The sequence below is a fragment of the Salmo salar genome, chromosome 25 (genome assembly GCF_965601325.2).
Source record: "Salmo salar chromosome 25, fSalSal1, whole genome shotgun sequence".
Lineage (NCBI taxonomy): Eukaryota > Metazoa > Chordata > Actinopteri > Salmoniformes > Salmonidae > Salmo > Salmo salar.
In genome coordinates, this window is record NC_138315.1 from 41,204,715 (window position 1) to 41,229,015 (window position 24,301).

General features: G+C 42.9%; 1 protein-coding gene across 1 annotated transcript; it reads right to left on the reverse strand.

Moving 5' to 3' along the window:
• Window positions 1–98: 98 nt before the first annotated feature.
• uxs1 (UDP-glucuronate decarboxylase 1) lies at window positions 99–23,351 on the reverse strand. The gene is given in 7 exon segments (NM_001141613.1): window positions 99–260; window positions 733–913; window positions 2,709–2,769; window positions 6,910–6,953; window positions 8,067–8,115; window positions 11,667–11,694; window positions 22,619–23,351. Coding segments are annotated over 7 exon segments (531 nt in total). The 5' UTR covers window positions 22,710–23,351; the 3' UTR covers window positions 99–183.
• Between the last annotated feature and the right edge of the window lie 950 nt (window positions 23,352–24,301).

The following is a 24,301-nucleotide window of genomic DNA, read 5'->3' on the forward strand; positions in this document are numbered from 1 at the left end:
TAGACCTCTGCGCCACTCAGGAGGCCCTATTAATTTGGCACTGAATAGGCAGTTAGTATAGTCATTTATTTAACCTCTTGAGATGGAAAAACCTTAATAGGTATTTACTATAGTCATTTATTGAACATCTTGATGGGAAAAACATTTGCTCTTTATGACTGTTAAAACTAGATGAAATCAAACTTATTTGTTCACCAAGTTACACATCTCGAAAGGCACCAAATTGGTGGAACAGCCCAGAAGCCTGTTGGACAGACTGACTGATCAAATATTACAGACAGACACAGAGAGAGACACAGAGAGAGAGAGAGAGAGAGAGAGACACAGAGAGAGAGAGAGAGAGAGAGACACAGAGAGAGAGAGAGAGAGAGAGACACAGAGAGAGAGAGAGAGAGAGACACAGAGAGAGAGAGAGAGAGAGAGAGAGAGAGAGACACAGAGAGAGAGAGAGAGAGAGAGAGAGAGACACAGAGAGAGAGAGAGAGAGAGAGAGAGAGAGAGAGAGAGAGAGAGAGAGAGAGAGAGAGAGAGATTTCAGTCTATCTAGTGGTATATTGTCACACCTGGTCTTCTAAACACAAGTTAAGCGAAGCTGGAGATTACAGTACTGTGTGGCAATCAGTGTTTATACAGTGTCCCTATTATATGTGCCACTATATGTGATTGTATGAATTCTGTGTACGTGTGTGTTTCTGTGCGTGTGTGTGTGTGTCTGTGTGCGTCTTCACTCACCCTCGATGTAGAGCGGCTCCACCACGTCGTGGTTGATGAGCTCAAAGTTCTCATGGCCGATCCAGTGCTCCACGTTCCTCTTGCGGCCCGTGAAGAAGTTGTCCACCACCGTCACCTCATGGCCGTCCATCATCAGCTTATCAGTCAGATGGGAGCCAACAAAGCCTGCGCCGCCTGTTATCTAGGGGATAGAGGGTTACACCATGAGTGAGGGAGGGAGGGAGAAACACAGAGAAAGAGAGAAAGGGACCCCACCATGAGAGGGGGAGGGGAGGAGATAGAGGGCACAAAAAACATCTAGACAGAGTAAGATGGATCTAGTTCAGGATAACCATGACAGAGTAAGATGGATCTAGTTCAGGATAACCATGACAGAGTAAGATGGATCTAATTCAGGATAACCATGACAGAGTAAGATGGATCTAATTCAGGATAACCACGACAGAGTAAGATGGATCTAGTTCAGGATAACCATTTCAGAGTAAGATGGACCTAGTTCAGGATAACCACGACAGAGTAAGATGGATCTAATTCAGGATAACCACGACAGAGTAAGATGGATCTAGTTCAGGATAACCACGACAGAGTAAGATGGATCTAGTTCAGGATAACCACGACAGAGTAAGATGGATCTAATTCAGGATAACCACGACAGAGTAAGATGGATCTAATTCAGGATAACCACGACAGAGTAAGATGGATCTAGTTCAGGATAACCACGACAGAGTAAGATGGATCTAATTCAGGATAACCACGACAGAGTAAGATGGATCTAATTCAGGATAACCACGACAGAGTAAGATGGATCTAATTCAGGATAACCACGACAGAGTAAGATGGATCTAGTTCAGGATAACCACGACAGAGTAAGATGGATCTAATTCAGGATAACCACGACAGAGTAAGATGGATCTAATTCAGGATAACCACGACAGAGTAAGATGGATCTAGTTCAGGATAACCACGACAGAGTAAGATGGATCTAATTCAGGATAACCATGACAGAGTAAGATGGATCTAATTCAGGATAACCATTTCAGAGGGAAGAAGGGAGAGAGAGCAAACTTTCAGTGTGTCCGAATTTGGGTAAAATCTTAACTTCAGATACAAGAGACAACTTCGGACATCTAACTTGGGGGAGCATAACATGGGGGAGCATAACATGGGGAGCAAGAGAATAATAGTATAGGCTGAGGTTAATAGAAAGCTGTTTATATTGAGATTGGGTAAGCAGCATTTCAGTCAGACAGACCTGTCCTGAAGCATAGACCTAATCCCTAGTATGCCTTGAAGCTAGTTGCAGCTGGTTGTCCATTAAAGAGCAAGTGTAATATGTTTGGATAAGGGTCTAGCAGCCAGCCAGCCAGCTAGACAGACACAACAGACCTGTCCTAAAGTGTAATCCCTAGTGGGCAATGATTAGATGTATAAGAGAGGATGTGTTTAGTATGGAACTCTGGATGAGGAGGTTTGCCAGCCAGACAACTCAGTGGGGAGTCGACTCAACTGTCCAGTGAGTGGTGGCTTACGCAAGCCCAGGAAATCATGACCCTGTTGGGGCTCTCAGCCTCAGAGCAGCTCCACAGGCGTATAGTAACGTACACACACTCATCTCACACACACATTTCACACACACGTTCCCTGACAGGATTTCAGCTCAGAGATCTGATCAAAAAGTATGATTCTCCACAGCGCAATGTCTGCCACCTCAGATATATATATATTAAAAAAATATATTAAATATATATATATTTTTTTTAAAGCCAGGGAACCAGAGAGAAAACATTTAATTGAGAAGTAATTGGACGTCTAAGAGGGCTGACAGGCTGAGGGCAGCAGGAAAGGAGGATGGTAGAAGAGGTGGAGATGGCACCGTGGAACAGATAAATGCTTTAAGTCCAGGGTTCTGATCTCAGAGATAAGAGAGGAACGTGTGTGTGTTTGTGTGTGGGGTGTATGCATTTTGAAACACTCACCAAAATCCTTTTCCGATCCTTCTCTGAGAGGAACTTCACAGGGGGGTATTTCTGAGAGAAACTGGAAATCAGGATAAACATTCCACAAATTAATCCTTTGATAGGAGGAAAGTACATTAATACAAATCAAAGCCATGAAATCCATCTATAAGTCATGTGTTAGCATCATGTTGATGAGAGCTGTAAGGCTACTGGGTCTATCATGCTGAGAGATGAGTAACAGTCCAGAACAGAACAGTAGAGGACTTCTTTAGGGACATCATCTGGGCTTATTATTAGGCTTGGCCCCTCTGGCCTGTGGGTTAACACTGTGATTGTGGCAGGGAACAGTGTGTGTGTCGCGGCAGGGAGCAGTGTGTGTGTCGCGGCAGGGAGCAGTGTGTGTGTCGCGGCAGGGAGCAGTGTGTGGGTCGCGGCAGGGAGCAGTGTGTGGGTCGCGGCAGGGAGCAGTGTGTGGGTCGCGGCAGGGAGCAGTGTGTGGGTCGCGGCAGGGAGCAGTGTGTGGGTCGCGGCAGGGAGCAGTGTGTGGGTCGCGGCAGGGAGCAGTGTGTGGGTCGCGGCAGGGAGCAGTGTGTGGGTCGCGGCAGGGAGCAGTGTGTGGGTCGCGGCAGGGAGCAGTGTGTGGGTCGCGGCAGGGAGCAGTGTGTGGGTCGCGGCAGGGAGCAGTGTGTGGGTCGCGGCAGGGAGCAGTGTGTGGGTCGCGGCAGGGAGCAGTGTGTGGGTCGCGGCAGGGAGCAGTGTGATCGCGGCAGGGAGCAGTGTGGGTCGCGACAGGGAGCAGTGTGGGTCGCGACAGGGAGCAGTGTGGGTCGCGACAGGGAGCAGTGTGGGTCGCGACAGGGAGCAGTGTGATTGTGACAGGGAGCAGTGTGATTGTGGCAGGGAGCAGTGTGATTGTGACAGGGAGCAGTGTGATTGTGACAGGGAGCAGTGTGATTGTGACAGGGAGCAGTGTGATTGTGACAGGGAGCAGTGTGATTGTGACAGGGAGCAGTGTGATTGTGACAGGGAGCAGTGTGATTGTGACAGGGAGCAGTGTGATTGTGGCAGGGAGCAGTGTGGGTCGTGACAGGGAGCAGTGTGATTGTGGCAGGGAGCAGTGTGATTGTGGCAGGGAGCAGTGTGATTGTGGCAGGGAGCAGTGTGATTGTGGCAGGGAGCAGTGTGATTGTGGCAGGGAGCAGTGTGATTGTGGCAGGGAGCAGTGTGGGTCGTGACAGGGAGCAGTGTGATTGTGACAGGGAGCAGTGTGGGTCGTGACAGGGAGCAGTGTGATTGTGGCAGGGAGCAGTGTGATTGTGGCAGGGAGCAGTGTGATTGTGGCAGGGAGCAGTGTGGGTCGCTACAGGGAGCAGTGTGGGTTGTGGCAGGGAGCCGTGTGTGTGTGTGTGTGTGTGTGTGTGTGTGTGTGTGTGTGTGTGTGTGTGTGTGTGTGTGTGTGTGTGTGTGTGTGTCCTGGCAGGGAGCCGTGTGTGTGTGTGTGTGTGTGTGTGTGTGTGTGTGTGTGTGTGTGTGTGTGTGTCGTGGCCCTCCATATCCCCCCAGTGAAGACTGGGCCCCAGGGAAGACTGGGCCAGGAGTTGGAAAAACCACATTACCAGTGTGACAACACTCTTTTCTTTGGGGAGTTGCAAACTATCTACCCACTAAACCCTTCAGAAGAGAGGGAGACATGTTTACTATTTCACCCTAATCACACAGCCCATTCAAGGTAATTGTGTTACCTAACAGAACATGAGTCATTCCCCCCTCTAAGGACTGATTGTGTGTGTGTGTGTGTGTGTGTGTGTGTGTGTGTGTGTGTGTGTGTGTGTGTGTGTGTGTGTGTGTGTGTGTGTGTGTGTGTGTGTGTGACACGAATGTGTTTGAGTATGCATTGGAATGTGCAGTTGAAGTCGGAAGTTACCATACACTTAGGCTGGAGTCATTAAAACTCGTTTTTCAACCACTCCACAAATGTCTTGTTAACAAACTATAGTTTTGGCAAGTCGGTTAGGACATCTACATTGTGCATGACAATTTGACCCAAGTTAAACAATTTAAAGGCAATGCAACCAAATACCAATTGAGTGCATGTAAACTTCTGACCCACTGGGAATGTGATGAAATAAATAACAGCTGAAATAAATCTCTCTACTATTATTCTGACATTTCACATTCTTAAAATAAAGTGGTGATCCTAACTGACATAAAACGAGGATTTTTTTACCTGGATTAATTGTCAGGAATTGTGAAAAACTGAGTTTAAATGTATTTGGCTAAGGTGTATGTAAACTTCCGACTTCAACTGTGTGTATGAATGATTTATTTCAGCTTTTATTTATTTCATCACATTCCCAGTGGGTCAGAAGTTTACATATACTAGTTTTTAGTAGCATTGCCTTTAAAATTGTTTAACCTCTCTAGGGTAGGGGGCAGTATTTGCACGGCCGGATAAAAAAACGTACCCGATTTAATCTGGTTATTACTACTGCCCAGAAACTAGAATATGCATATAATTGTTTGATTTGGATAGAAAACACCCTAAAGTTTCTAAAACTGTTTGAATGGTGTCTGTGAGTATAACAGAACTCATATGGCAGGCAAAAACCTGAGAAGATTCCAAACAGGAAGTGCCCTCTCTGACCATTTCTTGGCCTTCTACACTCTCTTTATTGAAAACTGAGGATCTCTGCTGTAACGTGACACTTCCTACGGCTCCCATAGGCTCTTAGAAGGCGGCAGAACGTTGAATGATGACTTTGCAGGCCATGGCTGAAAAACAGTAGCGCATTTGGTAAGTGGTCGATCTGAGAACAATGAGACTGGCGTGCACGAGGCGATTTTCAACTTTGAGTCTTTAAACAAAAACAGGGTTTCCCGGTCGGAATATTATCGCTTTTTTACGAGAAAAATCGCATAAAAATTGATTTTAAACAGCGTTTGACATGCTTCGAAGTACGGTAATGGAATATTTAGAATTTTTTTGTCACGATACGCGCCGGCGCGTCACCCTTCGGATAGTGTCTTGAACGCACTAACAAAACAGAGGATATTTGAACATAACTATGGATTATTTTGAACCAAACCAACATTTGTTATTGAAGTAGAAGTCCTGGGAGTGCATTCTGACGAAGAACAGCAAAGGTAATCCAATTTTTCTTATAGTAAATCTGAGTTTGGTGAGGGCCAAACTTGGTGGGTGTCAAAATAGCTAGCCCGTGATGGCGAGCTATCTACTCAGAATATTGCAAAATGTGCTTTTGCCGAAAAGCTATTTTAAAATCGGACATAGCGATTGCATAAAGGAGTTCTGTATCTATAATTCTTAAAATAATTGTTATGTTTTTTGTGAACGTTTATCGTGAGTAATTTAGTAAATTCACCGGAAGTTTGCGGTGGGTATGCTAGTTCTGAACGTCACATGCTAATGTAAAAAGCTGGTTTTTGATGTAAATATGAACTTGATTGAACAAAACATGCATGTATTGTATAACATAATGTCCTAGGAGTGTCATCTGATGAAGATCATCAAAGGTTAGTGCTGCATTTAGCTGTGGTTTGGGTTTATGTAACATTATATGCTAGCTTGAAAAATGGGTGTCTGATTATTTCTGGCTGGGTACTCTGCTGACATAATCTAATGTTTTGCTTTTGTCGTAAAGCCTTTTTGAAATCGGACAGTGTGGTTAGATTAACGAGAGTCTTGTCTTTAAAATGGTGTAAAATAGTCATATGTTTGAGAAATTGAAGTAATAGCATTTCTAAGGTATTTGAATATCGCGCCACGGGATTCCACTGGCTGTTGAGTAGGTGGGACGATTTCGTCCCACATACCCTAGAGAGGTTAATGTGTGTGTGTGTGTGTGTGTGTGTGTGTGTGTGTGTGTGTGTTTACGTGTGTGTGTTTACGTGCGTTTGTGTGTGTTTACGTGCGTTTGTGTGTACGTGTGTGTGTTTACGTGCATTTGTGTGCACGTGTGTGTGTGTGTACGTGTGTGTGTGTGTGTGTGTGTGTGTGTGTGTGTGTGTGTGTGTTTACGTGCGTTTGTGTGTGTTTACGTGCGTTTGTGTGTGTGTGTTTACGTGCGTTTGTGTGTGTGTGTGTGTTTACGTGCGTTTGTGTGCGTGTGTGTGTTTACGTGCGTTTGTGTGCGTGTGCGTGCGCGTGCGTGTGTTTGTGTGTTTGTTTGTTTGCAGGTGTGTGATGAAGCAGACATACCTCAGCTCCAGATCCCGGATCTTCTCTCTGAGGGGAGCAACTGCCTGTGAGAAAGAGAGAAAGAGAGACAGAAGAATATAAAGACAGATTAGACTGATCCTGCAGGGATAATGTGTTACCATGGTATTATCCTACTGTAAGGACACATATAGTGTAAAGGTAATGCTAAATAGTCATTCAGAGCAGTTTGGTTTTGGCTGCTCATCTGCTGAGGAATGTGTGATTTCATGTGGAACTGTTTTGCCTGCCGGGTTTACAAACGCACCCGACGACAAGACTAAGTGACACATCAATCATTTAGTTTGTTGTATTCCCTTAAGCTTGCATTGTACGCGCACACACACACACACTGTTTTGCTTGTTACATTCCCAGACAACACCTTCACCCCCATTGGCGTGAGACTTCTAATCAGAGATCAGTGTGTCTGGGGAGAAATGTCACCCTGGATAAAAGCCTGCGCAGACACCCAGAAATGAGTCTTCAGAGCCACTTTGAACCGTAAGGTCAGCCAGATACGAAAGAGCCCTATTCTAATGAGGAAATTGACAGAGATAAAGACACCATTTTGATTCAGTAACAGACTGGTAATTCTCTCTCTCCCGCACAGTGATAGCCAATCCATATTCACTACTTTGTAGTAACACTTGTAGTAACAAACTGTCCACAATGCTAAACACATCCCAGGGTGACACAATGTCCAGTATACAGGACAACTAGAATCAGGTGTGTTTAGTGCTGAGCTGGAACAGAAGCACAGTGCGGCTCGCCAGGAGGAAGAGTCTCTAGACATCCATTCCTGCTCTAAATCATCATTAGTAAGGCCTCCCATTGGGCCTGTCGGTCTGTCTATATCGGCATCATTTACAGCTCTCCCTCAGCGGGTGTTTGGGCCTTCTGGGTAAATATAACAAAGAGACAGATAAAGAGGTTAAAAACTGACCGCAGCACAACGAGAAAAGCGGCGAGATGTTTGAACACCTCGGGTGTCAGGCCTCTGACTGGGAGTTTGAATTAAAATGCCTTCACACACAGCGACATGTCAGTGTGTACACTGTGTGTGTGTGTGACGTAAGATTTTGTGCTGGGGACATTATATTATTCATATTGATCCTACATTGCATGATGTATGTAAAGCGGTGAGGAAGAGAGAACTCACCTCGTCAATCCTTTCCTCAATCTTCATCTCTCCATGTTCCTGTATGGATCTAGAGAGATAGAGAGAAAGAGCCATACAGTGAGGCGCGATTGAAACTCTAATCACTTCAGCCCAGAGTCAATAGCTCACCACACAAAGCCCGCTTTTCGTACCCATGCTGCCTCCGTATGTCTATCTGTCCCCCACTCCTCCACCTCCTCCTCTCCCCTGTCTGGCTGTGTCTGGTTGTCTCCCCCTTTACTTCTCCACTTCCTCTCATTCCCTACATTGCATCATTTGCTCCCTCCATCCCCTCTTCCTCTCCCTCAAATCCCCCTCTTTCTCTCCCTCAAATCCCCCTCTTTCTCTCCTTCAATCCCCCTCTTTCTCTCCTTCAATCCCCCTCTCTCTCTCCTTCAATCCCCCTCTCTCTCTCCTTCAATCCCCCTCTCTCTCTCTCTCTCTCTCTCTCTATACACTATACCCCATAATGACAAAGCGATGTACTCAAAATAAAATGACATCTTATTTACATACAATGGCTTGTGAAAGTATTCACCCCCTTGGCATTTTTCCTATTTTGTTGCCTTACAACCTGGAATTAAAACAAAAATTGGGGGTGCCTACCACTTCAAAGTGCCTACCACTTTGAAGATGCTAAATATTTTATATTGTGAAACAAACAAGAAATAAGACAAAAAAACAGAACACTTGAGCATGCATAACTATTCACCCCCCAAAGTCAATAGTTTGTAGAGCCACCTTTTGCAGCAATTACAGCTGCAAGTCTCTTGGAGTATGTCTCTATAAGCTTGGCACATCTAGCCACTGGGATTTTTGCCCATTCTTCAAGACAGAACCGCTCCAGCTCCTTCAAGTTGGATGGGTTCCGCTGGTGTACAGCAATCTTTAAGTCATACCACAAATTCTCAATTGGATTGAGGTCCGGGCTTTGACTAGGCAATTCCAAGACATTTAAATGTTTCCCCTTAAACCACTCAAGTGTTGCTTTAGCAGTATGCTTAGGGTCATTGTCCTGCTGGAAGGTGAACCTCCGTCCCAGTCTCAAATCTCTGGAAGACAAACAGGTTTCCTTCAATTTTCCCTGTATTTAGCGCCATACATCATTCCTTCAATTCTGACCAATATCCCAGTCCCTGACGATGGTGTTCTCGGGGTGATGGGTTTGCGCCAGACATAGCATTTTCCTTGATGGCCAAAAGCTAAATTTTTGTCTCATCTGACCAGAGTACCTTCTTCAATATGTTTGGGGAGTCTCCCACATGCCTTTTGGCAAACACCAAACATGTTTGCTTATTTTTGTCTGGCCACTCTTCCGTAAAGCCCAGCTCTGTGGAGTGTACAGCTTAAAGTGGTCCTATGGACAGATACTCCAATCTCCGCTGTGGAGCTTTGCAGCTCCTCCAGGGTTATCGTTGGTCTCTTTGTTGCCTCTCTGATTAATGCCCTTCTTGCCTGGTCCGTGAGTTTTGGTGGGCGGCCCTCTCTTGGCAGGTTTGTTGTGGTGCCATATTCTTTCCATTTTTAATAATGGATTTAATGGTGCTCCGTGGGATGTTCAAAGTTTCTGATCTTTTTTTATAACCCAACCCTGATCTGTACTTCTCCATGACTTTGTCCCTGACCTGTTTGGAGAGCTCATTGGTCTTCATAGTGCAGCTTGCTTGGTGGTGCCCCTTGCTTAGTGGTGTTGCAGACTCTGGGGCCTTTCAGAACAGGTGTATATATACACTGAGATCATGGGACATACATGTGACAATTAGATTGCACACAGGTGGACTTGGTTGCCCCAGATCTTGTTTAGGAGCTTCATAGTAAAGGGGGAAGAATACATATGCATGCATCACCTTTCCATTTTAAATTTTTTAGAATTTCTTGAAAAAAAAAAAGTTAACTTCACTAATTTGGACTATTTTGTGTATGTCAATTACATGATATCCAAATAAAAAAATCCACTTACATTACAGGTTGTAATGCAACAAAATAGGAAAAACGCCAAGGGGGTGAATACTTTTGCAAGGCACTGTAAGTATTCAGACCCTTTGCTATGAGACAAGAAATTGAGCTCAGTTGCATCCTGTTTCCATTGATCATCCTTGAGATGTTTCTACAACTTGATTGGAGTTCACCTGTGGTAAATGCAATTGATTGGACATGATTTGGAAAGGCACACACCTGTCTATATAAGATCCCACAGTTGACAGTGCATGTCAGAGCAAAAACCAAGCCATGAGGTCGAAGGAATTGTACGTAGAGCTCCGAGACAGGATTGTGTCGAGGCACAGATCTGGAGAATGGAGCTCTTCAGACAATTCCTTTTGTTCACTCAGTGAATAAGCCTATGCAGAAGCTCTAACATGCATATGGGTGTTTGAATTAGTCATCACTTTTGAAAGAGCTGTCTATTTCGCTGTGTTAGGCTTTGAAACAACATCCACAATAACTGTTTCAACCTATTGTTGAATTTCTTCAAATTGATCATCACAGTGAGGGTTTTAAAAGCATTATACTGTTTTGATGATAAGTGTTTGATGTGATTTTCCATTGATTTCAGAGTGGTTAGAGAGACAATAGAGCCCTGAGTACCAGGCAATTAGCGACCTGATGGTCGTCAGCAAGTTGGCTGCTACCAACGCAAGTCCAGAGTGCATAAGAGGAGATTACCGTGACTCAACGGTCACGTGGAATTTTACTGCGGTCACGACTCATGACTGCCGGGGTGGCGGTAAGATGATCACCGCAACAGCCCTACTCCCCCCCCACCCCCCCCATGTCAATACAATTACAGTGAAAGACCCACATCACCCTCCCCTCATCATGAAAGTGCATCTTTCCATCCCTGACTTCGAACCGGCCCACAGACACACCTAAGAATCAGACAGACATAATACAGACACACAAAGGCTATGAACACACATGGATCAGGAGGAGAAGACAGAGACTGAGAGAAAGAGCGAGAGACACACAGTGAGACAGAGATAGAGAAAGAGAAAATAAGAAGACAGAAAAATAGGGAAATCCAGAGTGCATGCACGCGTGTGCTTTCTACACCCCTAGTTATATAATCTGCACTGCTGGTCCTACATGGTTGCTCTTCTCTCTCTCCAAGTCCATTTATATATCAAACAGTAGCACACCTGGTTGCTCACATCAACAACCAACTCAGTGATGTAACATGGTTAGTTGGCTAGCTAAGCCAACTCGTGTGCTGTTTACAGTCTGAATCCTACCCCGATTACAAGCTATAAGAATCAAAACATGAACACTAGCAGCCAGGAGAAAAATGATTTAAAGTGCTTTTGGTGCATTCCTTCTAACGTAACAAAGATTGTTGAGACTGAGTATGGGTATAACTCCCTAACAGTCCTGGGTTGTCGAGTGTGTTTTGAGTCTATCCAATGCAATTAAGGGTGAAGGGAGTAAAGTGAGAAGGGAAAAAAAGGTCTAATGGATTGTAACAGAATGGAATGGATAGAAAAGGAATAGCACAAAATATAAAAAAGGAACGGCATGAAAGAGGGGACTGACAGTGTAGTAATTTCCTGGTATCCATGCATTTGTTTTATGAAGAAAGGAAATAGTCATTAAAGCATACTGTACCTCATATTGGTGTAGGTTCCCCAGACAGCTACAAAGAAGGATGAGAGAAGGGGAAGATAACATTAACTAAAAGGTGCTTTTCAAAATGACCTTCCACACAATGACATGGTGTAGGCTTAGTGTTCTGGTTTAGTGGTTTTGTACGTCCACATTCTCATATTACTATACATACAGGTCTACAACTCTTTCTCTCTCTGAATAGGTGCATAAAAACCAGCACCAAATTCTTTGAATACACTATAGGTTGAAGAAACAATACTTCAAGCCGCAGCTCCATGCTACTTATCAAACATATAGAACTGACACTAATATACCTGTTGATGGGGTAGAATTGGCATGGGGTTTGTGGTGTTTTGAATTCCTCATGTCCACTTTTTTGGATTCCTCATGTCTTACTCATTGTTAGAAAAAAGTTTGGTCCAAATCGGATGTTCGGTACTATAATTATTGAATATTATATGAATCCTATAATTTAAAATGGCCAATTTAGGTGCAATCAATTAGCTTAGTTTCTCCGAGTTCAAAATATATTTCAACAAAATAATGTTGCAGGAATGCTAATCTTATTTGTTTCTAAATTGTTGGGGAACATGGCTAGACAGCAGTTTTTAAGTCTTGCAATAGATTTTTAAAGTAGATATAAGTCAAAACTAACTTTGGTGGTAAGCAACTCCAGTGTGGATTTGGCCTTGTGTTGTAAATTACTGTCCTGTTGAAAGGTGAATTCCATTCCCAGTGTCTGGTGGAAAGCAGACTGAAGCAGGTTTTCCTCTAGGATTTTGCCTGTGCTTAGATCTATTCCGTTTCTTTTTATCCTGAACAACTCCCCATTCTTTGCCAATGTCAAGCATGCCCCAAAAATAAGGCTTTGTTTGCATGTCCTTTCCTGACTTGTCTAGTTAAATAAAGGTTAAAGAAAAAAAGAATAATAATTTGCATTTAGGGCAAAAACTGTATTCCTTTGCCGTGCTTTTTTCCCCTTCAGTATTACTTTAGTGCCTTGTTGCAGACAGGATTTTGCATATTTTTATCATTCTTTTCACTCTGTCATTTAGGTCGTTATTGTGGAGTCACAACAATGTTGTCGATCCATCCTGTTTTCTCCCATCCCAGCCATTGAACTCCGTAGCTGTTTTAAAATCACCAATCATCATCATGGACATCCCTGAGCATTTTCCTTCCTGTCCTGAGCTCAGTTCAGAAGGACGACTGTATCTTTGATGTATCTGAGTGGTTTAATACATCCTCCACAGCAACATTATTAACTTTACCATGCTTAAAAGAGATATTCAATGTCTGACTTGTTATTGTTACCCATCTACAAATCACTGCCCTTCTTTATGAGGCTTTCGAAAAGCTCCCTGGTCTTTGTATTCGAATCTGTGCTTGAAATCCACTACTTGACTGAGGAACATTACACAGCTGTTGTATATGTGGGGGAAAGAGGGAAAAAAAGTCATTAAAAAGTCATGTTAACCCCTATTATTTCATACTGAGTCCGTGGAACTTATTATGTGATTTGTTTAGGCAAATTTTACTCCAGAACTAAAATAGGCTTGTCTAAACAAAGGGGGTGAATACTTATGCAACGACTATATTTTTGTTATTTAACTTGTATTATTTTGTAAAATATATATATAAATGGAAGAAAAAAAACTGAATTAAATGTAATTGAATCCCACTTTGTAACGCAAAACAAAATGTGAAAAAAATCTGAGGGGGTGAATAGTTCTGATGCCCACTGTAATTGGACTCCTCATGTCTTACACATTATTAAGAATAATTATGGTCCAAATCAGATGTTAGGTAGTATATTTATTTACGATTATATGAATCCAATTAATTAAAATGGCCAATATGGGTGCAATCAATTAGCTCAATATCTCAGATCAAATTATATTTCATCAAAATAATGTATCAGAAATGCTAATCTGTTTCTAACTACAGAAACAACTTCAGAACAATCTGAGATGGTGGGTGTCAATCCTCTGTAAATAAATCAATATGGCTAGGGAAAAGGAGAAATCTCCCCCAACGCGCTCTGGTTTGTGTATTTCTGAGTGAATCATATAGGTGAACACACACACACACACACCCCTTGCTACAGTATGACCTGCTAGTGGCCTGTGACAGTTTGATAGCCTTGTTCCTATAAACATGGATACTCTGTATTCAGCTCGCCTGCAGTTCACTCTCCTCCTGTCTCCGATTCTAGCCTTCTCTCGCGCTTCTCTGCCTCACAAAACCAGGAGACACAGTCCAGTCCAGTCTTGGTGCCAGGGAATGCCTGAGGCAGGCAGGCAGGGAGAGAGAGGAGAGAGAGACGGAGCGAGGGAAACAGGGCACAGGGGAACATGAGAGATAGCAACAGCCTACTGTTACAGATAGCCAAACTCCAGATGTAATAAGGAAACTGTAGCAATAACTGTCACATATATTTATCTGCCATAGCCATCTATCCATCTCTCTCTCCAGTCATAAACAACTCAGGGCAAGTGTCTCTCTTCCCCCTCCCTGCCAACCAACTGGGGCTCATCTATCTGCCCTACTTGGAGTAGAGTGGCTGGCCCTGAACTTGATCTAACTCCATCTCTATCTCTACCATGGCCAGCGGCTAACCTAGCTTATGCTGTATGTGTTGTCGCAGCCAGCCACTTAGTCTACAAGCAGCAGTTGGCCTTCAGGATCTCCACGCTAATGGACTAGAGCCTCAAAAGGAAAGGCAGAGACATGGAGAGGCAGGAGAGAGGGCGAGAGAGCAAGAGAGATGATATGCAAGGGAAAATCCACACTTTGTACCCTGGTGACAAACATACGCCGTTGACTAGCCTAAGTCTTAGCGGTGTGTGTGTGTGTGTGTGTGTGTGTGTGCATGAGAGAATGCAAAACAATAAAAGACAAAGCACTTCCATTGTAGTGCCAACTGGATCAAAGTGGCTTAGGAACACCCTCAATTGTGATCGATGTCACACATTCACAACCCATTCAACCAGTACGTGTGCAAGCAAAATATTGATTGAAGCATACAATGTCTTTAATTGAAAGAGGAAAAATCCTTTGTGATGGGTTGTTGAATGAGACTCCCAAGGGCAGTAAGAAGCTGTCTCCCATGAACACTGACTGACTAGGTGGGCGGGTGGCTGTTGGAGTGAGTAATGCTGAATGTGCTAGCGGGAGTGTATGTTTTATGATTAAACGACTCATGGTGTAACTGTAACAACATACAGGAACTCAAGCCCTTTTGTTCACCCAACTTAGAATTCCTCACAATCAAATGCCGACCGTATTATCTCCCAAGAGAATTCTCTTCCGTTATTGTCACAGCCGTGTATAACCCCCCTCAGGCCGATATCACGACGGCCCTCAAGGAACTTCACTGGACTCTATGCAAACTGGAAACCATATATCCTGAGGCTGCATTTATTGTAGCTGGGGACTTGAACAAAGCTAATTTGAGAACAAGGCTACCTAAATTCTATCAGCATATCATCTGTAGCACTCGCACAGGAAAAACGCTGTACCGCTGTTACTCTAACTTCCGCAATGCATACAAGGCCCTGCCCTGCCCTCCTTTTGGCAAATCTGACCATGACTCTATTTTGCTCCTCAGCTCCTATAGGCAGAAACTCAAATAGGAAGTACCCGTGCTAAGGACTATTCAATGCTGGTCTGACCAATCGGAATCCACGCTTCAAGATTGTTTTGATCACGCAGACTGGGATATGTTCTGGGTAGCCTCAGAGAATAATATTGAGGTATAGGCTAATTCGGTGAGTGAGTTTATAAGGAAGTGTATAGGAGATGTTATACCCACTTTGACTATTAAAACCTACCTTAACCAGAAACCGTGGATAGATGTGCAAAACTGAAAGCGCGAACCACCGCATTTAACCATGGAAAGGCAACTGGCAATATGGCCAAATACAAACAGTGTAGTTATTCCCTACGCAAGGCAATAAAACAAGCAAAATGTGAGTATAGGGACAAAGTGGAGTCGCAAGTCAACGGCTCAGACACGAGACATACGTGGCAGCGCCTTCAGACAATCACGGACTTCAAAAGGAAAACCAGCCACGTCACAGACACCGACATCTTGCTTCCAGACAAACTAAACACCTTCTTTGCCCGCTTTGAGGATAATACAGTGCCACCAACGCAGCCCGCTACCAAGAACTGTGGGCTCTCCTTCTCTCGTGGCCGACGTAAGACATTTAAACGTGTTAACCCTCGCAAGGCTGCCGGCCCAGACGGCATCCCTAGCCGGGTCCTCAGAGCATGCGCAGACCAGCTGGCTGGTGTGTTTATGGACATATTCAATCTCTCCCTATCCCAGTCTGTTGTCCCCACATGCTTCAAGATGGCCACCATTGTTCCTGTATCCAAGAACTAAATGAACTAAACTAAATGTCTATTGCCCTGTAGCACTCACTTCTGTCATCATGAAGTGCTTTGAAAGACTAGTCAAGGTTCATATCACCTCCAACTTACCTGTCACCCTAGACCCACTTCAATTTGCTTACCGCCCCAATAGGTTCATATTCTATGCGATCGCCATCACACTGCCCTATCCCATCTGGACAAGAGGAATACCTATGTAGAATGCTGTTCATTGACTACAGCTCAGCATTCAACACCATAGTAGCCTCCAAGCTCATCATTAAGCTTGAGCTGGACTTCCTGACGGGCCGCCCCGAGGTGGTGATGGTAGGAAACAACATCTCCACTTCGCTGATCCTCAACACTGGGGCCCCACAAGGGTGCGTTCTCAGCCCTCTCCTGTACTCCCTGCTCACCCTTGACTGCGTGGCCATGCACGCCTCCAACTCAATCATCATGTTTGCAGACAACACAACAGTAGTAGGCTTGATTACCAACAACGGTGAGACAGCCTACAGGGAGGAGGCGAGGGCTCTCGGATGGGGGAGGGGGATACAATGATATGGAATTATTCAGGTCATGTTTTGTACAGTCAGTGTTTTATATACATGTATATATATTTATATTCCAGTCTGTGACATTGCTCGTTCTGATATTTCTTCATTTCATTTTTTGGGATCTATTTGCTTGCAAATAAGGTGGAACAGTCTAACTGTTATGAATACACCCTCCTGTCCATCTTCAACTATTTGAACAACATGGCTTGTTCACTTTGTATAGATGTTGAAATCATGTGACCTACCTGGATAAGAAGATGCTTAATTCTCAGAACGAAAATGAGTTGCCAATTCCTCATATGAAAGCGTATTTTAAAGCGTATAACACAGACTAGACAGCTAGCACATAAGTCTGTGGCTAAAATGCTGCTAGCGGTAAGAACATTGTAGTGCAGACCTCTAGTACGTGGTACCGCAATACCGCGCGCGACAGAAACTGAGCCTTAATTTTCCACAATCATGGTTATTGACACTCGCGCTTTAGTAGGATCAGCCCTGTTCTAAATTTTAGGAGTTGAGACATAAAAGGGTATTGTTAGACAAGTTAATTTCTCCTCTATTACAGTAAAATGTCAATGTGTTTCGGTGTCCATATCACCGATTCTGTTGTCCTAAACCTCATATAGCGAGTTGAAACTGCTTGTTGTGAGAGAGGAAGAAGTGAACCTTCGTCAATGTTGTTGTGTGTCGGGGGAGGAGTTTGGTATTGGTGTATGAGTGGGAAGGTGCACAGTTCGCACAGCACAGAAGTAGACGAGAACAAAAATAATTAAACAATAAAAAAATTAAACACACTAAGTTAATTCTTGTGATACGGGCAATTGGTTCATTGCGCCAAATTAATCTAATGACCCTTACGGAAAAAGTTTGAAGTAAGAGTGCAGTGTAACTGCAGTATGCGGCAAATACTGCGTCCAAAATAACACCGTTTTTTTAACTGCAGTAATTTTGCAGTGTAACTGCAGTTAGAGGGCAGTATAACTGCAGTTATTCTGTAAAATTACTGCATCCAAAATACAAGTCGACTCAACTGCAGTTACTGCACTTTTACTGCAGTTTCAAAACTGCAATCATTTTTTGTAAGGGACTGCCCAGACCTAGTCCTAAGAGGAGCTGGGGCTTTACTCTCCCTCCAAAACCTGGCAGCTTGCCAAAGGCCACACACAGTGGCTAATTGGAAAATAAATGTTCAAAGAAAATAATTGAATGAATCTAGTTCTGTGAATGTGACTGTGTGTTTTTTCAATTTTATCCATTTAAAATGCCAGGGTATGTGATTATAATGAGATGGGTTCCAATGTTCTCTTAATTCAGAGGTGTTGTTTTTTTACATGAGCTGTGGAGAACAAAGCAGTGCATTAGGCCTAGAGGCAAAAACAAAACAAGTGTAACAACAACAAGCCTAATTAACACCCAGATACTGCCACACTTTTTTATTTTAGGCAAAATATGAATCCCTACACTTCCAAGGCTAACTCCTAAACAAATGTCTAAAAATATGCATAAAACTATAACTAGCTTTACATCCCAGTCTTCCTCTCCAGACAGACACCCTGGTGAACAGCTGGCCAGGGGACAGCAGCCAGCCTGGCTGTGTCTCGTCCATCCTGGATGTCTCTGCTCTGCTCCAGAGCCCTGTGACTGGCGTCTGACATTTTGTAGAGAATGGAGCAGAGGACAGAGTCAGTGTCAGTCTTTGTCTACTCTATAGGAAATCAATAGGAGGAGTGGGGTATAGGAGGGCAGCGACAGGCAAGAGAATTGACGGATTTGGGGCACTTCTGGAAAAAGTATCAATAAAATCTCTCTTCTAAATTCTCTTGAAAGGATTGGCATGATGACAACAAGTACACAACAGAAATAAGAATTCTCAGACAAAGGCTTGTTATGTAAGGACAGTAAAGTAGGACCCCTACTACAACTTAATAGCAAGTCACCATTAAGTGGTTCTACTACAGCTAGTAGTGATGTCATTTCTATGACTGATCAAAACTAAGCTCTCTTTGGTCTCTGCAGCAGACATATAGTGAGCAATATGTTTGGAACATCAAATTGCAAGCAGTATCGAATCACAATACATATACTATCAAATCAAATGTTATTAGTCACGTCCATCATAAGCTACGGGTGAAGACTAACAACGAAATTCTTACTTACGGGGGCCCTTCCCAACAAACCAGAGAGAGAGAAAATAGAGAAAAATAGACAAATAATAACATGTAATAATAAATACAAAATGAGTAATGACAACTTGACTATATAGACAGGGTACCAGTACCGAGTCGATGTGCTGGGGTACGAGGTACAGGAGGTACATATGTACAGTTGAAGTCCAAAGTTTACATACACTTAGGATGGAGTCATTAAAACTTGTTTTTCAACCACTCCACAAATTTCTTGTTAACAAACTATAGTTTTGACAAGTCTGTTAAGACATCTGCTTTGTGCATGACAAGTCATTTTTCCAACAATTGCTTACAGATAGATTATTTCACTTATAATTCACTGTATCACAATTCCAGTGGGTCACAAGTTCAGATACACTCAATTGACTGTGCCTTTAAACAGCTTGGAAAATTCCAACATTTGAGTCAATTGGAGGTGTACCTGTGGATGTATTTCAAGGCCTACCTTCAAACTCAGTGCGTCTTTGCTTGACATCATGGGAAAATCAAAAGAAATCAGCCAAGACCTTGTAGACCTCCAACAAGTCTGGTTCATCTTGGGAGCAATTTCCAAACGCCTGAAGGTACCACGTTCATCTGTACAAACAATAGTACGCAAGTATAAACACCATGGGACCACGCAGCTATCATACCGCTCAGGAAGGAGACTCGTTCTGTCTCCTACAGATGAACATACTTCGGTGCGAAAAGTGCAAATCAATCCCAGAACAACAGCAAAGGTCCTTGTGAAGATGCTGGAGGAAACCGGTACAAAAGTATCTATATCCACAGTAAAACGAGTCCTATATCAACATAACCTGAAAGGCCGCTCAGTAAGGAAGAAGCCACTACTCCAAAACCACCATAAAAATGCCAGACTATGGTTTGCAACTGCACATGGGGACAAAAATCATACTTTTGGAGAAATGTCCTTAGGTCTGATGAAACAAAAATAGAAATGTTTGGCCATAATGACCATCGTTATGTTTGGAGGAAAAAGGGGGAGGCATGCAAGCCGAAGAACACCATCCCAATAGTGAAGCAAGGGGGTGGCACCATCATGTTGTTTGGGTGCTTTGCTGCAGGAGGGACTGGTGCACTTCACAAAATAGATGGCGTCATGAGGCAGGAAAATTATGTGGATATATTGAAGCAACATCTCAAGACATCAGTCAGGAAGTTAAAGCTTGGTTGCAACTGGGTCTTCCAAATGGACAATGACCCCAAGCATACTTCCAAAGTTGTGCAAAATGACTTAAGGACAACAAAGTCAAGTTATTGGAGTGGCCATCACAAAGCCCTGACCTCAATCTTATAGAAAATTTGTGGGCAGAACTGAAAAAGCATGTGCGAGCAAGGAGGCCTACAAAACCTGACTCAGTTACACCAGCTCTGTCAGGAGGAATGGGCCAAAATTCACCCAACTTATTGTGGAAAGCTTGTGGAAAGCTACCCAAAATGTTTGACCCAAGTTAAACAATTTAAAAGCAATGCTACCAAATACTAATTGGGCCGTACACACTACAGAGGGTAGTGCGTACGGCCCAGTACATTACAGGGGCTAAGCTGCCCGCCATCCAGGACCTCTACACCAGGCGGTGTCAGAGGAAGGCCCTAAAAATTGTCAAAGACCCCAGCCATAGACTGTTTTCTCTACTACCGCATGGCAAGCAGTACCGGAGTGCCAAGTCTAGGACAAAAAAGGCTTCTCAACAGCTTTTACCCCCAAGACATAAGACTCCTGAACAGGTAATCAAATGGCTACCCGGACTATATGCATTGTGTGCCCCCCAACCCCTCTTTTTACGCTGCTGCTACTCTCTGTTTATCATATATGCATAGTCACTTTAACTATACATTCATGTACATACTACCTCAATTGGGCAGACCAACCAGTGCTCCCGCACATTGGCTAACCGGGCTATCTGCATTGTATCCCGCCACCCGCCAACCCCTCTTTTACGCTGCTGCTACTCTCTGTTCATCATATATGCATAGTCACTTTAACCATATCTACATGTACATACTACCTCAATCAGCCCGACTAACCAGTGTCTGTATGTAGCCTCGCTACTTTTATAGCCTCGCTACTGTATATAGCCTGTCTTTTTACTGTTGTTTTTATTTCTTTACCTACCTATTGTTCACCTAATACCTTTCTTGCATTATTGGTTAGAGCCTGTAAGTAAGCATTTCACTGTCATGTCTACACCTGTTGTCTTCGGCGCACGTGACAAATAAACTTTGATTTGTATGTAAACTTCTGACCCACTGGGAATGTGATGAAAGAAATAAAAGCTGAAATAAATAATTCTCTACTATTATTCTGACATTTCACATTCTTAAAATAAAGTGGTGATCCTAACTGACCTAAAACAGGGAATTTTTACTAGGACTAAATGTCAGGAATTGTGAAAAACTGAGTTTAAATGTATTTGACTAAGGTGTATGTAAACTTCTGACTTCAACTGTACATATACAGTGCCTTCAGAAAGTATTCACACCCCTTGACTTTTTCCACATTTTGTTGTGTTACAGACTATTTTTAAATGGATTAAATTAAGAATGTTTTGTCACCGGTTTATACACAATACCCTACAATGTCAAAGTGGAATTATGTTTTTTGAAATTGTAACAAATTAAATATTTAAAGCTCAAATATCTTGAGTCATTAAGAATTCAAACCCTTTGTTATGACAAGCCTAAATAAGTTCAGAAGTAAACATTTGCTTAACAAGTCACATAAGTTCCATGGACTCACTCTGTGTGCAATAATAGTGTTTAACTTGATTTTTGAATGACAACCTCATCTCTGTACCCCACACATACAGATAATTGTAAGGTCCCTCAGTCGAGAAGTGAATTTCAAACAGATTCAACAACAAAGACCAGGGAGGTTTTCCAATGCCTCACAAAGAAGGGCACATATTGGTAGGTGGGTAAAAAATAAAAAAGCAGACATTGAACATCCCTTTAAGCATGGTGAAGTTATTAATTACACTTTTGATGGTGTATCAATACACCCAGTCACTATAAAGGTACAGGCGTCCTTCCTAGAAAATAAAGGAAAGCCGCACACTCTAAGAGCTCAGATGCAAAAATTTAATCACCAACGTTTCGACAGCGAGGCTGTCTTCATCAGGGTATCCAAAGGCGTCCTTCCTAACTCAGTTGCCGGAGATGAAGGAAACCACTCAGGAATTTCGCTATGAGGCCAATGGTGATTTTAAACGTAGAGTTTAATGTCTGTGGATGTTAACCTGTTTAAAGAATTGTGATGTCAATACATATCGGGCACCTAAGTATAGTGATAATATCGCATCTTTAGGTCCCTGGCAGTTCTATCACTGAATGGACTAGTGTGCTCTGCTCACACCCTCAAACAACCCTCCCAGTCATGAAGGGGAAATAACAAGGCCTAGAGCCTTCTATTGACTAGACCTATATTGTTATTCATGTGAGAGTACTCTGACCCTGCCCATTGACCTTCCAGCAGTAGAGACTTGAGATGAGACCCATATTAGCCTACTCACTGCAAACATACTCCATTGCATAGACACTCAGGAAGACAATATTCAGACAGTTAGACCTGAATTGCCTTCATCATCATTACCACCATAACATCATCAAAACTACCATCACCAGCATTATTGTCATCCTGATTATTGTATAAGTGGGATACTACCACCTACTGTTCAGGCCATTTTGGCAATGTAAACAAAAGTTAGTCTTTCCATTAAAGCCTGTTGTTGGATTCGAGAGACTGAGAACCAGACACAAAAGGTATTGATTGAGCTGAGCTACTGCAACACAGTAGGCCTATACAATAGTATTGCAGACATACTGTACTCACAGGCAATGTAGGCGATCAACGCGAGGGCGACCAGTAGCTTCATCATCCTTCTGTTTAGTCCTGAGATCACCCAGATGATCCGCTTCATCATCTGCTCAATGCAACATCGAACCCGGAAGCACGCGAGGCTCCGGTTTATAACATTTCAGAACTATGGACCAAAACGCGCGCTCCTTCTAGATTAAGACTTTTTTTTGGGCTATCTAATATATATATCCTGCTAAAGGAACACTTTGTAGCTAGTATGTTACAAGCAGGAATTAGGCATCTACGACTGGACAGAGGTTCATACGTGGCTACCTCCTGTCCTGTAAAAGCACAGCTAATTGTTAGCTAGTTAGCTTAGCATGTATACGTTAAACTCACTGCCACTTGTGGCTATTCATCTCTCTGAGTCGTGGTACAACTTTCATTATCAGTGCAGCAAACCCTCGCCAGCTTTCAATTCAGAATGTACGTAATACACACAGTAGATTTCTGTACAAGCACTGAATATTAGCTAGCTAGCTATCTACCTGGTTACAAACAACATTAGCAATTTCTTGATGAGCGAGACCTGCTATCTTTCATTACTATTACCTCCGCATAACAACATAACAACCTTATAATCAAAACAAGTTAGGAAGAAATATAATATCTTCTTAACGTTTAACTTATCCGGATAAAATTGTACGAAATTCAGAGTTTCTTCCCCTACTTGGCCGATAGCTGTCCAGGGTGATCGAGTATTCCTGACCTTGATTGAGCAGCCTGCCGCGATAGCACATATTCAACATCTGATTTTTGTAAGTGAAGACGTGGCATTTTTTGCATTTATTTGCGTACATACATATCTTAGAATTATATTATACATGTACAATATTCCCACCCAAAATTTACAGCTGCTCTATTTAAAAAACAAATCGCGAAAGTGTATGATGAACTTTAACCTTAGGTGTTAATCACGCAGAGAATGTCGATCACAGAATCATTCACCGCATGCACAGTGGCTCATTCATAAACCTATGCACAGTTGAGTAATTGTCCACACCCATTCAAGGCGCTTCTCTGTTCCATGCGTTATTATAAAATATACTTTCTTTCCCCTGTCTATACCGGTAAGGGTCTTACGCTGGTCCTAGTACCCCTGGTTGGGAACAACTGCTTTAGTTCATGGTGGCTGCTTTTTTAAAGGAGCCATTACTGTCTGGTGGTGATGTGGATGTGTGTTCTCTGTGGAAAGTGATTCAGCTTTAACACTGTGTCTATTGCAATGAACATAAAAAGAAAAGGAACTAGCTATGAAGTCAAAACATTGAATAGATCTTCTGCAAAGCAGAATGAGATTAAGTGTTTTCTGAATATCACTTCTACACAGAGAGAAGTCTTGTGTTTATATAACCTTCATATCTAGTACATTTATATTTACAGAATAACACTTGATGAATGATCGGTGGTTAGAATATTTCAACAGATTAATAATTAAACCTATCCATGACTATGACTAAAGCCATTGTATTTCCTACAGTGATAGTTCAATTCCAGAGTTATAGTTACAGTGCATTCGGAAAGTATTCAGATCCCTTCACTTTTTCCACATTTTGTTACGTTACAGCCTTATTCTAAAATGGATGACATTTTTTCCCCATCAGTCTACACACAATACCTCATCATGACAAAGCAAAAATAGGTTTTTAGAAATTT